This window comes from Microtus oregoni, unplaced genomic scaffold (genome assembly GCF_018167655.1).
Source record: "Microtus oregoni isolate MIOR12 unplaced genomic scaffold, Mior012 000037F_ref0000500, whole genome shotgun sequence".
Lineage (NCBI taxonomy): Eukaryota > Metazoa > Chordata > Mammalia > Rodentia > Cricetidae > Microtus > Microtus oregoni.
In genome coordinates this window covers 13,826,215-13,841,393 of record NW_024543096.1, presented here as the reverse complement: position 1 = coordinate 13,841,393, position 15,179 = coordinate 13,826,215, and the positions used below count along the sequence as shown (strand labels likewise).

The window sequence follows — 15,179 nt, the reverse complement described above, 5'->3', positions numbered from 1 at the left end:
TCCCTTGCAGTTACTAGATTACCCTTCGGAAGAAAAGGCTAACCTGCTCAGCGAACACCCTACGGAGCTAGAAACTTTGGAGTGCCCGTACCCCGATCTGAAATCGTCAGTCCTTAATGAGTTCTGGAACTTGACAGAGAAATATCAAAAGAAACTTGAAGACTTTGATCTGCAATTAGAAGACATACGCAGGTGATCAAACATGGCTCCTTGACTCCTGAATACTGAATTTGAATTTGTGTTCAGGGTCACTATGCTTCTGATTTACCGTCTTCTAGTTATATGTGATTGCAATATAACCAATATAATTTTGACCTAGTTTGTTGAATAAAAAAACCCTGGGTGTTGCAAGGTTAGTTTAGTTTGTTCCTGGATGCTTAGGCTAGCTTAGCCCTGAAATAATCACACAGAAACTGTATTGATTAAAGTCACTGCTTGGCCCATTTGCTCTAGCTTCTTATTGGTTAACTCAATGCTTTTACTATAAATGATATTATGTGTTTTATTTGATGAATATCTATTAAAAAAATCTTTAACCGACAGTGCTCTCTGTTGAGTTCCTTGGAAAGGGTTCATGAAGGAGCTTCTAAGACTAGTCTAGAAGGTGGCCCTTGCCTCTTAGAAGACTGGCAGTATCAGGGAAGAAATAAGCACCCTTGTCCTAATCAAATAGGACTGCCCTGCACATGCTAATTGCAGGAAAGAGGAATAGTGAAGTCAGGTGAGTTTTCAGAGAGGTTTCTTGGAGGATTATAGAGAACTGGAATCTAGAGGTGGTTTGTAGCAGCCGTCCGCTGCTCTGCACACAAAGACACATGAATACATGCTACTAAGTATGGCAGATGACATATTACTAACTGAACTTCCGATTTATCAGGATCTCATGTTATTTTAACATGACTGCTTTCCTATTTGCTTCTAGTTGTTGGGTCTTGGGAGAATGCTCATGGTCTGTGTTTGTGTATATCTGTGGGGGTGTGCACATACTTTATTATTTATGGTTCAATTTAGTTTTTGGTTTTTTTTTTTTGAGTCAGAGTTTCATTGTGTAGCTCTGGCTGTCCTGGAACTCAGAGATCTGCCTGCCTCTGTCTCCTGAGTACTGGGATGAAAAGCTTCTGCTCCCATGCCTGGGTGAGCATGCGCATACTTCGTAAGGACTATTTGTTCATATCATCACCTTCAGCCAGTTGACCTGGGTTTCTTGTTGTTTGCAACTAAAAACTTTCCTAATTTGATACAATTATTACCCAAATTATACGCTTTATATTAGGGCCACAATTCTTCCCAACCCTCCTTAATTCTTTGCTTTCAAAATTTTATTTAATTTTTATTTGGTAATTTATCTCTATACAGATGGTTGTTGTAAATTATTCAGTCACAAAATGAATCTCCTTCATCACAATATTTCTGTATCTCAAGAACACGTCGCACATATATACTTATATATGCACACACTTTTAATAGTTATTTGTTGCAGCAATGAAAACCAAAAAAAAACTTAAAAGGACTGGCTAATTTTGTAGGAAAATGTACATTTACAAAATTGGGCAATATCCAGACGTTATAGTGACTGTAGAGACGAGGAAAGCAATACATAGTCCATCTTGAGCGAGGCAGGGAGGGGCTTCAACACAGTCACTCAGTTTTGCCTTTGCATGTCTAAAGCAATGCACAGACCTCGAGAGCATTCGTTGGTTCTGGAGAGGGAGACTGTAGGTGAGAGTGATTACAGGTAAACACTTGGCTAAAACAAGTAATTTTTTAAGACGAAAGGTTAAAAATAGGCAACAAAAAGAAAAAATATTGGCAACATGTGAGATGAAAGATTAAAATACCTACTATATAAAGAAACTTTGCTGGTTATTATTCAATTAATTTGCAAAGTAGAACAAAGTAGTGCAAAGAGATGAAGAAGGAAATCATTCCTTTTTCCTGCAAACGCTTATTTAGTGTCTACAAGCATAAGTCAGACAAAACTCTCAATACTTTTCTTAGTGTTCCATTGAAGAGACACCATGACCACAACAACTCTTATGAAGGGAAACATTTAACTGGGGCAGGCTACAGTTTCAGGTTTTAATCTATTATGGTCAAGGGCGAGAAGCATGGCAGCACTCAGGCAGACTTGGTTGCTGGGGTGGTAGCTGATGTGGAGAAACTAATTAGTCTGTTACTTTATCAGGATCTGCGTGCAGCAGGGAGAGAACCCAAAGTTTCCCTTTCAGTGATACACTTCCTCCCCCAATGCCACACCCACTCCAACAAAGCCACACCTCCTAATCCCTGTCAAGTGGCAGTACTCCCCAATGACCAAGCATTCAAATTCAAATATTGGAGCCTATGGGAGCCATTCCCATTCAGACACCCACTTGTGATCAAGTCAGCAGCATAGAGGTGTGGACATGGTTGGTGACGCAGTCATGTCCCACAGTATTAGAAGCTGTGAGGGCTACAGAGTCATAGGTTAGAGTCAGAATGTGCTGGGATTTCAGAAGGTAGACCGCAGTTCTGGAATAAGAAACACCTGGTGCTGTGTCTTGGTTGGGCGGTGACATTGGTGTGAAATTATGGAGTTGAAAGAGCTGGTCATGCAGACATTGGCATAAGAATATGGTAGCCCATGTTCAATGAGTATGTCCTACAAAGGTTCAGTGTCCAGGACAGATCAGCAGAATCGTTGGATGAGGTTCAAGAGGTAAGAGTGAATGGGAAACTATTATTTGGGTTAAGTGTGTATGTGTGTGTGTTTATGTGTGTGTGTATATGTGTGTGTTTGTTTATGTGTGTTGCTGGGAGTTGAACCCAAGGCCTCATGCATGTTCAGCCAGTAATATAGCACTGAGCTCTATCCTCACTCAAGAAGGATATATTTAGAAATGTTTTACAACCTCATCTTTTATTGTGAATGACCTTGAAGCTCCTAGAGCAGTGGTTCTCAATCTTCCTAATGCTGCAACCCTTTAATAGAGTTCCTTATGTTGTGGTGACCCCCCCCCAGCCATAAAATTATTTTTTGTTGTTACTTCATAACTGCAATTTTGCTACTGTTATGGAAATAATATAAATATCTGATATGCAGGATATATAATGTGTGACCCCATGAAAGGGTCATTCAACCTACAAAGGGATTGCAACCAGCAAGCTGAGAACCACTGTCTTAGATGCTGTGAAGCGGAAGAGAGCAGTGAGATGACCTGGTACTTGTTGCAGCAAAATCACTTCGGCAATTGCTGTACTTAAGGAGCCCAGGAAATGCAGCTGGAGCAGCCGGAGTTCCCTGCTGCACATGGCTTCTTTGAATTGGGCAGTTAAGAGGATAGGGATGGGCCGACTGTAAGTGGGTGGTTTGTCTGGGAGGGGTGGGGCTTGAGCATACTGAGTTTGGGGTATCCGTATTAATATTTTGGGCTTTGTGAGTTCAGAGTCTAGGAAGAAGATCTGGGCTGGAGTTTTATACATTGTAAATCAGCAACTTGAGGTTGGATATGATCACCAAAGCAACAAAAAGAAGCTCCCCCTTCTTCTGATACATGTGAGCAGGACAGTGTCAGAGAAAACAGAAGAGGGAGAAGTAACAAAAGACAGATATATAGATGTATGGGTGGAAGGATGGAGGAATGGATGGATAGATAGATGGATGGAGACAGAGAGCATGGGAAGGCAGATGAAGAGAAAGCAGCCTGTACTATCTGCGGGGAGGTGATGAGCCACTGAATACATGTTGTATGCGTCAATCAATGACTGATAGCTGTTTGGCTCTAAAAGAATTGTTGGTACCATTTACATTGAAGAGGAAGTAACTAGCTGGTTGGAGTGAGTTTGAGTGAGTGGGAGGGGATGGATAGAAAAGAATGAATATGAACAACTTGAAATTTTTTTTCTGCCAAGGAGAACAGGGTCTTTCTTTGCTGTGCTTTCCACTCACTTATGTTTTAATTTCATTTAAAATGGGAGCGATAGCAATGAACCATGCATGTGATGCTCACGGGGACAATCTAGTAAGGGATAAAGTTTAGGGGAGGCAGAAGGTAGGAGAGAGGGAGACAGACACACACAGAGGAGAGGGGAGACACAGAGGAGAGAGTGAGAGAAAAGAGAGAGAAGCAGCTCAGCACAGGGGATTCATGTAACATAGTGTGGGCAGGAATGGCAGCGCATGTGGTTAGATGCCAGGTGCTGAGATGTCACAGTGATCATTCTAAACACAAATGAGTCAGAAACTCATGAGCCTCTCTACTTATCTAAGAAATGGAAAACAAACTCAAATATTTACCTTGCAAGAATGGTCAGGCATAGCACAATTTTACCCAGGGTTAAAAATAGGATAAGGGAAATGGCTATTTATATATGATTGGCGTATAAGATTTTTCAAAGCCACAACAGCACCAGAAATCTTTATATGGGTCCAGGAACATGGTTCAGGCAGCAAAGTGACCTCCACACAAGCATGAGGACCTGAGTTCAGATCCCAGAACCGCATAAGAAGGCAAATGTGGCGTCACACCTGAAATCCTAGCACTGAGGAGATAGAGACTGGAGGAGCCCAGAGCCCCCTGGCTGGCTAGTCTACAACAACTGGTGGGCCCCATGTTCAGTAAGAGACCTGTCTCACAGTAGAAGGCAAAGAGTGGTAGATATCCAACATCAACTCTGGCCTCCATGTGTATACACTCACACACATACACGCATGCATGCACACACACTCAATATAAAGAGAATAATATTTGTCTCAAAAATATTGAAAGACAAAATCATTAAAGTGAAATAAATATTTGACTTCAAGTATGTTCAATATTAATTTTTCTCTTCCTACTGGTAGCAGAATCTTTAAGACTACCCTAGTTGGTTAGTGTTTTTTCAACTTGACATAACTAATGTCATCTGGGGAAAGGAACCTTAAATTGAGGGATTTCTACCATCGCGTTAGCCTATGGGCATGTCTTTGAGACATTTTCTTGATTAATGATGGATGTGTGGGTGGGGGGCCGCTGTGGGTAGTGCTCCCCTCAGCAGGCGATTCTGTGCGATCTGAGAAAGCAGGCTGAGCAAGCTCTAGAGAGCAGCTGGTCAGCAGCACTCCTCTGTGGCCCCCGCATCTGCTCCTGCCTCCAGGTTCTTTGTCTTCCCTTTACGATAGACTATAAATTTGAAATCAATGTTTTCTTCCCCAAGTTGCTTTTGGCATAGTGTTTCCCACGGCAATAGAAAGCAAACCAAGACACTACCTAAACAGCTAGCCATTAGGCAGCAGTAACATCTGGCCCACTGAGTCCGTACAGCACAATACCACACTGGTTCTAATCCATAGGGATTTTTAATGACACAAATAGCTGTACTATGTGTTATGTAAGAAAAAGCAGGTCACAAAGTAGGTTATATAACATAAATTGTCTGGGTATTTCTTAAAGTATGACATTTACATCTATACAACCACAGGAAAAAGACCAGAAGCCCAGTCATTCAAATAAACAATAACTACAGTCACCCCGGGTAGTGAAATTATAAACATTTTGACATAATTGGTTCTTACTTTTAAAAGACAAATTACGGGCTTAAAATTTTAAGTTTAAGGTTCACTAGATAGTTGATATTTAACGAGTACCTATTGCATGATATGACAAGCACCCATGACATGCATTCTGAGTTTCTCTCATTTTAATAGCTGTGTTTTGTCAGGTGAGGCGCCCGTTTGCAAGCCCAGCACTCAGGAGGCAGAAGCAGGACTGAGTGTGTGAGACTTGCCTGGACTACACAGCCAGGCCCCATCTCGAGCCCTGGAGGAATCAAAGGAACAAACAAGAGAGCTGTTTTACACATTAAGTAACTGCAATTCAGAGGAAGGATGGCCGTTTCCCTAGTCTCGAGCCCTTCGTAATTCAGTGGATGAGGTCCTTTCTATCCATCTAAATAAGAAAGCTATTCACACATGCCAGGAAGCTGGTCAACCAGCTTGTGTCCTAGATCAGTGCTGTTTAATGGGAATACGTGAGCCACATAGGTAATTAAAAATTTTTAACCAGTTGTATTAAAGTTAAAAAGGGTGACCCTTTCAAATATTGTAACTAATATTTCCAAAATATTGTAATTACAATATACAATACTTTAGTATTAATGAGCATTAGACACATTCTTTTTTCATAAAGTTTTTGAAACATGCTTATACTACAGAGCATGTTAGCATGCTAACACATGTCCAGCCTCACACGTGCCTGGTGGCTAGCATCTTGAATAGCACGGCTTTAAAGAATGGCCTCATTTACTGCAGCACACTGTAAAAGCAATCTGAGTACAACAGAGCCTCGCCCTTCGTTTGTCATGCAGGCAAAGCACTTTGGAGTCTGCTTAGGCTGTGTGCCATTAAGAACTCGAAGTCGAGTTTAATTGCTTGTTTTAGATTCTAAAGAGACTGTGGCTTTAATTTCCTCACGTTTAGATGAATTAATCATATGGATGAGACATAATTGTGCGATGGTCCATTTAGCTGTGTCAGATCCAAAGTCAATATGTAGACTACTATAGCAAGATAACAAGTAATTTATAATTTATTATTGATAGGTATATTAAACTTTATACTGTTGGCTCATAATTAATATTCTGAGATCCGAATCCGAGTGCTGTTTAACAGCGGGGCCTCGCAAACATGGCCAATGCTCTAGTATCGTGTTTTTCAACTTAATTATTTCCATTTATCGTTTTTGTTGGTTCCATTCAAGACAGTGATTTAGCACTCCAAGAAAATTTCAGTTTGTGTATTTGTCTCTGAATTCAGAAATAATTACATTACAGAAAATTTTAATGGTGTGGGAGGACCTTTTGTCTATGCGTTGCTTTTATTGGTTAATGAATAAACTGCTTTGAGACTATGGCAAAGGCAGAACTGAACTAGGTGGGAAAACCTAGGCTGTATGCTGGGAGAGAGAAGAGGGGACTTAGAGAGAAGCCATGGAGCCACCGAAGATGCTAGGAATTTTATCCAGTAAAGCCACAGCCACATGGCAATATACAGACTAATAAAAATGGGTTAAATTAATATAAGAGTTAGCCAATAAGAAGCCAGAGCTAATGGGCAAAGCAGTGATTTAAATACAGTTTCTGTGTGATTATTTGTGGTCTAAGCTAGCCGGGCAGTGGGGAATCAAACAAGTGGCCTTCTCCAACATTTTAAAGTAGAGACAAAAGTGAAGAAGACAAATGACATTAATCTAAACCCCAGAGAGATCTTAGAGTAAAATTTTTGTGTATTGTTCATGAAAAGGAAAGTTATGCACATAGCTATTGCTTCCCTATTTAATCCCCCTCATGCTGTTCTTTTGTTCGATGTTGTTAGACTTTCTCCGGCATTTTAAGCCATCTACTAGATATCCTTTTATGAGCAGTTTTTCCTTAGATGCATACTAGTATAATATGTGATTATATTATACAACTTCAACCAATTTCCCATTTTGGAGTAGTAGTTACTCTACATTTCAATGTTTGTTTAGAAACTTTAGAAATGAATTGGTTTGTCACCGTGTTTTTAATAATTCTGTGATTATTCTGCTCAGATGGCTTCTGGAAGCAGACATCCTGAATCAAAGGGTGTTAAGAATATTGTTATACTTCCTTCCCCCAAATCAGCCTATGTTAGGTTCTCCTTTTCTTCTCCCCTTTTTAGTTTTTGTTTATAAGTTTTTGAGACAGAATCTCATGGAGTCCAGGCTGGCTTCAAGCTCCTGTGGGCTCGAGCTGCTGAACCATCCCCCCAAAGCCCTGGAATTCTCAGCCTTGTGCCTCCATACCCAGCACAAACTGTAGCAAATTTCACAATTTGGTTCATCTGTAAAAAGTCTCACTATTCAGTTCACCTTCTAGACTAAGTGATAAGGCCTTGGATATTGTTATCCTGAGGGAATATCACCAGGGTCCTGCTCATGGGTTTTCTTTGTGTCCCTATGTTTTTTTTTCTTTTTAATTTATTTATTATGCACCAGATCTCATTATAGATGGGTGTGAGCTATCATGTGGTTGCTGGAAATTGAACTCAGGACCTCTGAAACAGCAGTCAGTTCTCTTAACCTCTGAGTCATCTCTCCAGCCCTTGTGTCCCTATGTTTCCAACATGGTGTATCTGGCAGTGTCCTTACCTTTCCCCTTGCGTCAATGCAAACCGTATACTCTATTGCCTAAAGATGAACTAGGAAAGGCCAGCGGCAGAAGACAACATGGCCTAAGATGCTTGTGCGTGTGCCTGTTGCCTAATGAAGACAAGAGAGATGACATGGGCTCACTTATGAATAAGGCCACAAAGCTTCCACACGCATGCAGAGGGCCTAGGTCAGTCCCCATGCAGGCTCCCTGGTTGTCAGTTCAGCTGGGTCTGTCTCTTGACTCTTTTGCTGACTTTTGGGTCCCTTATTCCTCATACTTGGTTGCCTAAAACAAGGTCGGGGAGGGTACTTAGTCTTACTACAATTTGGTGTGCCATGTTTTGTTATTATCCATGGGAGGCCTGCTGTTTTCTGAATTGAAATGGGGTAGGAAGGAGTGGATGTGGGGGAGCTCAGGAGAGGTGGGGTGAGATCAGAGGAAAGGAGGAATGGGAAACTTCGATTAAGATGTAAAATAAATAATTATTATAATAAAAACCTTCTAGCTATATAAAAAGCAAAACAAACAGAAAATTGCAGCGTGACCACCGGTGGGTATTTTGTCCTGAAAATGTCCTCTCAGAGCTGTGGGGAAGGTCCAGTGCCTAAGCATGTGGACCTGTGCTTGCTGCGTGCCAAGAGCGAAAGAAAGGGAGAAGCTCCGAGAAAGCCCTGTGATGCTTTGCTCTCTCCAGGGGTTCAAGCAGTCCCATTGGTTAGCTGACCCAGGCAGCCAGCGTTGGCCATTGCACTCCCACTTCCCTTGGGCCTTCCCAGGCCTTCCACTGTCACCGACATTTGTGGCTGGTGAGGGACGGGTAGGCACTGCAGACAATTTTCTTTTTGTCACATCGCTTTAGTAGCATTGTTACAAAAGAGAATTTTCGTCCAAATTCTAGTTTATAGCTCAGTGTTATCTCATTTCAGGAACCACGTTTGGCAGTTATTCAACCTGCTTTGTGTTTGTCACAAGAATAAAATACATTTCAAATTACTTTGCCTATGGCAGAATGCACCCAATCAAGACAAATCATGAATCTCATTTTAAAAGCTTAAACGTTAACATTTTTTATTTATATGCACACATGTGATATGTGTGTGTGTGTTGTATGTGAATTCATTCGTGCATGTGATGTCTGTGGAGGCCTGAATACGGCCTCAGATCCCCCAGAGCTGGAGATATAGGCAGTTGTGAACCACTTGAGAGGAGCGCTGAAAACGGAGTCCTTCAGAGAGCTGCAAATGCTCTTAACTGCGGAGCTGTCTCTCTAGCCCCAGGGCCGTCGAATAGGCCACAAAGTTCTCCTGGAGTCTGCTTTGCTTAATTTTATTTATTTGCACATTAGAAATTGTAAAATGTCAAAGCATCATTTGTTATGTGCCGGTGGCCATGTCAGAGGAGCAGCAGGTGGCAGTTGAAGTTCAGGTGACAGCCCACCGGGAGGAAAATCACTGGTGGGTGAATCTTGGCTAGACAATGCCCGGAGACCAGACTCTAAAATTTTCTTTTGCATCTGCTGCTGTGCTGGCATCTTTCTCTTGTATCTGACATGGTGTGAATGGGTACAGGGAGATTCCCCACTGCCTGTAATGCAGTGTGTTTATTTCATGGAAACATCCCCTTGGTACTGGGTAATTTTACCTGTGGATTATCATGAAGATGATTTATTAAACTGTACTGTCTAATAGATAATGTTAGATTAAATAAAGATTTGATGGTAAAAAATAAAACAAGGACGTATCACACAGCTAGAACACGTGAGTTTCTATTGAGGAGCCATATACACTGTGGCTTAGGTTCATGATTAAGAGAAACAATTGAGTCCCAGTAGCCCAGCTATCTTAAATTCTATTAATCTCAATGCCGGGAGATGCGTTCACAGTTTTCAGAATGCATCATACTTGAAACAAAGCTTCGAAAATCACTATAAGGTAGACTAAGGTGTTTTGTCAAATAGGTTTGAGGTGATAACCCCAAGAAGGCAATGTAAAGTCTTAGGCACATAGCTGTATGAGGAGCTCATCAAGGTCTGGGAGTAGAAACAAAGCCCAATCATCATTAGCAGGTGTGCTTTTAAGGATTGGTTGATGACGAAAGGTGACAATTAATTCCGCACACCTGTTTATGCCCTCGGTCTCCTGCTGTAAGAAACTACTGATGAGTGGGTGGGTCTGCATCCTAAGGATTTAAAAGTAGAGTTGACTGTTGCTTTTTTTAATATATATATATATATATATATATATATATATATATATATATATAAGTTTAGATTTGTGATTCTCTGAAGATTTCTTATAAGATTACCTTTTGAGACAAGTAATAAAGTGATTGGTCCTTTCTTTGTAACTGCAAAATGCAGCCTGGCCATAAAAGACTACCTTGTATGCTTACACTCTGTTAATCTGTAACAAGTCGCTTGGGTATGAATGTACATGGGTTTTGGGGGACAATTTGATTTTTGCCTGTAATATGTAAAATATTTAATCATGTGAGGGAAACTGTGCTGTTTGATCAGGGCTTGAAGACTCATGCAGCTTTCTCTTGGCTTCTAAAGTTTCTGTGGAGAGCATGCGCTGAGCTTTTATGAAGTTTTCTCATGACTTTTCATGCTTTTCTTGCTGCTTTTAGGATCCTCTCTTGGTATGTACTTAAAAATGCATGCGTGTCTCTTTGTATGCGAATGCACATGTGTGTGCACGTTTGTGTGTGCGCTAGATGATGACCTCAGTGTCATCCTTAGGAACGCTGTCCACTTCTTTGGAGATAGACTCTTTCAATGGTGTTGAGTTTCCGGTTAAACTAGACTGGTTGGCCATTGAACTCCTGGAATTCTCTGTCGCCGCCTGCCTCCATCTCTTGCTGGGATTATAGGTGAGCGTTACCATGTCTGGCTTTTCATGTGGTGCTGGAGTCAAGTTCAGATTGTCATGTTTGTGCGGCAGCCACTTCTCTGAGCCAGCCACCTCTCCAGCCTGGCCTTGTACTTCTGACAGTCTGTCCAGAATATATTTGTAGAGTGCGTCTCAGTCAAATCGAGTAGGGACCTTCTGAGCTTCCTGGATCTGTATGTTTGCCTGTTGTAAGTTTCAGAAATCTTTGGCAGTATTTTGGTGAGTAGATTCTCTATGCTTTTCCCTGTATTCTTCTGGAATACCCATAATGCAAAGGTTTGCTCACTTAATGGTGTCAGATACATCTCAAAGGCCCCTTTCATTCTTTGTAATTTGTATTGCTTTTTTCTTAAAGACGTGTCTGGATTATTTCAAAATCTGTTTTTAATCTCAGAAACATTTTGTTCTGCTTGATGAATTCTGTGACTGAGGATCAACTATATTTTAATTATATTTATTGAATCCTTAGCTCTAATATTTCTAATTGATTCTATTTTGTATTTATTTGAATTAAAAATAAATATTGAATTTATATTGTGTACTGCACATTGTTTTGAAGTACATATACATTGTGGAGTCATTTAATAGGTTCCTTAACAAACATTACCTCATACAGTCATTCATTTATTTTTGTAACTAGTGTATTGAAGTGTGGATTTCGTTGTGGTATTTTATTTCCTGACGGGTTCTTTCTTAGGCTAAGTCTTTGCTGAATGTCATTCACATGACACATTACCTTTGTAGTTTGTTGAATTGTCTATATTTTGAGTTCGTTGTTAGGCAATTCTTTCATGTCTGTTGCTAGGGGAGTCATTGTGTTCCTTTGAGATATCCCGTGTGCCACTTTGCTGTGTCATATTTTTGTGACCCTACATTAACCTTTGTGCACCAGACCAGTTGCTTCTATCATTTGTACACGATAACTTTTTGGGGCAAGACTATCTCCTGATGATGTTTCCTGGGGGTGTTGATTGGACAGTCTATATTGGCTTTGGTTTGAGAATTGGGCACTTTAGTATAGGGTCTGTGTAACTTCTTCAGCTCTTGCCAATATTGGTGATATCTGCAGGTCTCTCAGTGTCCAAGCTTGCGGGATTTGGGATTATTATCAGCAGCTGGAATATTCCAGTCTCTTTGTTAGTATGGGTTTATTGCCTACATCGAAGGCCGTGGGTTTGAAGTGACTATTAGTTTCTTCAGGTTGCTGGGATGTTGTTTTCTTAGAGGGCCCATGTGTGTTGCTTCATGCCTGGTACTGATTCAAGATGTTGTCCAGTAGCTGAAGCCTTCACTATGATTAGCAGAAGCAGCTTAGTGAATAGCAAGTCAACATAGGCTTTTTGGAATGACTCAAATGCATGAAATTTAGTAGAATTCATCTTAGTTTGCTTTTATACACAGTAATAATGCTCTTATACACTGTAAATATTTGTCACTCATATTGGTTTAATAAATTTAATAAATATTGGTTGATTGGTCAGCAGTGAGGCAGGAAGTATAAGTGGGACAACCAGACTATGACAAATCTGGGAAGAGGAAAAACAGAGAAGCAGTCACCAGCCAGCCAGAGGAAGCAAGATGAGAATTGCCTTACGGTAAAAAAGTACCAAGCCACATGGCTAGACACAGACCAGAATTATGGCTGAATTTAAGTCCTAAAAGCTAGTTAATAATAAGCCCGAGTGATAGTCCAAACAGTTTGTGATTAACATAAGCTTCTGTGTGTCTATTTGGGACTGAATAGCTGCGGGCATGGGTGGGCCTGGGTGGGGCAGAGACATCCATCTATATTAGTTCTTTGTTTCATGAATGACTTGATTTGCTTCACCTTTTAGAAAATCCTAATGAAATGGTATGCGTGGACCTCAGTGTTTGGGGGAGGAGGCGAGTGAGTGGGACTGAGTGCCGCATGTCTCGGTCTCTGCACACTGAAATCCTGTCATGTTAGAAGTGCTTGGTAAACAAGCAAACTGAGAAGTCTGGATGAGCTCTAAGGAGAACAAAAGTTACAAAACACCTTTAATTATAAAATTTGGATAAACCAATAAAGTAGAAATGCTAAGTAGCTAGCAAACTTTTCTTTTCGGTCTGAGGTATGTTTTAATTAATTTATGTGTTTTTACATGTGTGGGTGTTTGCCTGCATTTATACCTATGCACCATATTCTTGCCTGGTGCTCACAGAGGCTGGAAGAGCACATCCTATCCCCTGGGATTGGGGTTACAAATGGCTGTGAGCTGCCATGTGGTTCTGGGAATCGAACCTGGGTCTTAGTGCTCTTAATTCCTGAGTCAGTCTCTTGAGCACCTGGTCTGAGATATTTCTAGTTGCAAAGACTTAGGATACTTTTAGTGTTTTCTTTAGGAAACTTTAAAACTTAAAGCAATTTTCTATTTCAGAAAGTAGATAAGGGATTTTTAAAAAATTAACCATGTAGCTTAGTGTGTTTTGTTGCCTTAATCCCCAGGGAACTGGTTAACTTGAACTAGAACTTTGTAAGTTAAAAACTAACTCTGTCTTGGTTATTTTCTGCACTTGATTTGTAGTAAGAAAAAAAAATCAAGGTTTGATCATGAGAGATAAATGTTCAAGTTTTCGTTTAGAAGCACCCGTATGTCAAATATAATTTTAGAGTCTAAAAGGCATGTTTCTAAGAAATGGCTGCTCTGTTGCTCTGAGGAAACTGCTATGATAACACTCACTCTTCTGGATTTTACTGTGCCAGCGCTCTCTCTCTCTGTCTCTTCTCTCTCTGCACATGCATGTACATGTGTGTGCACATGTATGTAGGTCTGTGTGCAGTGGTGAATCTCCTTACCTCACAAACAGCAGTCTAATGGATATGTGTAGTTGTTCTGTTATTATTGCCCATGTGGATATTTGCCTTAAGATTTAGGCCTGCTCCTCGGGAAACTGCTATAACTATTCTAGAAATGATAATATTAGGATATTTTACATGCCATTTCCTTCAGCATGTTTTTTAAATTTTACTTTTTATGCACTAGAAAAATGACTTACAACTTGTGTAATTTTAGTAAATAGAACAAGACAGCTGAGACGTGGAGCTTCTCAAATCAACGGGAAGGTCAAAATGGATGTCATTCCTGTACAGTGCTTACTTAGCTTGAAACATCTGGCTTAAATGTTTTATAGTCATCTCAAACACTTAAGTGTTTTTTAAATGTCATTAAAATAGCAACTAATTAATATACTCACACAATTTACAAAAGTAAACCAAATGCCACAGATTCTTCTGTTGCCTTTGTATTTATTTATAGCAGTGTGCCCTGCTGAATGTGTGCTTGCATTTGAATGTCTGTTGTTCACACATTGTGGACAGCTACAATCTTGCACCACTATTCGGTAGGCAAAACCATCAAAGTAATTAGTTTAAATCTACTTGTCTATTTATCAAGCCATTCAGGCCGTTTTTGAAAATTATTGGTAAGGTTGCTTGTGGATTATGTTAGGCTGAGTTCTGCAGAAACAAAACCAAGACAGGCTCCTAGAATACCGGAGTTATTCGAGGATGCGCTAAGCTATAGATTGTGAGGAAGAGGGGAGAATGCCTAGGCGGGAGGGCATCTTGGTGGAGGCTGACGCTGATATCAATTGGGCTAGACTGGCACCAGCATTGGCCCCTTTAGAGTGAATTTACCTGGCTAACCTTGTTGACCTATGTCTATAGTCAGCTGCTATTAGCGGTTGACCTTGGAAACGGCATGGGAGGGGAGTCTCAGAATGTGGTGTTTCTGCTCTGGCCCAGGAAGTTTTCCCACAGAAGAGAAGGGTCTCTAGATGTCACCAGCCAAGACTCACAGTATCTTGGTGATGGAGACCCCCCTAAGAAACAGCCACTGTTGTATAGCTGGATAGTAGTTTAAAAGGACAGACACTTACTGGATGAGGGTTCTGTCCCTTTCCCCTCTGGAGAAAACCCACGTACACACAAATCAGATAAGGATGGAAATTCAGCTGTGCTCAAGGCCCTTTGATTTTAGAAATAATTTAAAACATTAACAAGGACGTGGACTTTAGTTCCAGTCTTCTATCGTTTGTGGGATGGTACTGAAGAGTTTCTCCTGCTTACCACTGTTAAAATGATGCACATTCCTGTGAGAATGGTCCTTGAGAGGGGACCGGAGGCATTGTCCTTGA

At 40.7% G+C, this 15,179-nt stretch overlaps 1 protein-coding gene across 4 annotated transcripts in view; it reads left to right on the top strand.

Annotated features, from left to right (window-relative positions):
* Positions 1-15,179, top strand: part of Ccdc148 (coiled-coil domain containing 148) — a 242,717-nt gene that overhangs the window by 93,756 nt on the left and 133,782 nt on the right. For all 4 annotated transcript variants that reach the window (XM_041631628.1, XM_041631631.1, XM_041631629.1 and 1 more), the window contains one exon: positions 11-192. In XM_041631628.1, the coding sequence (XP_041487562.1) occupies positions 11-192 (182 nt within the window). The remainder of the gene's footprint in view (positions 1-10; positions 193-15,179) is intronic.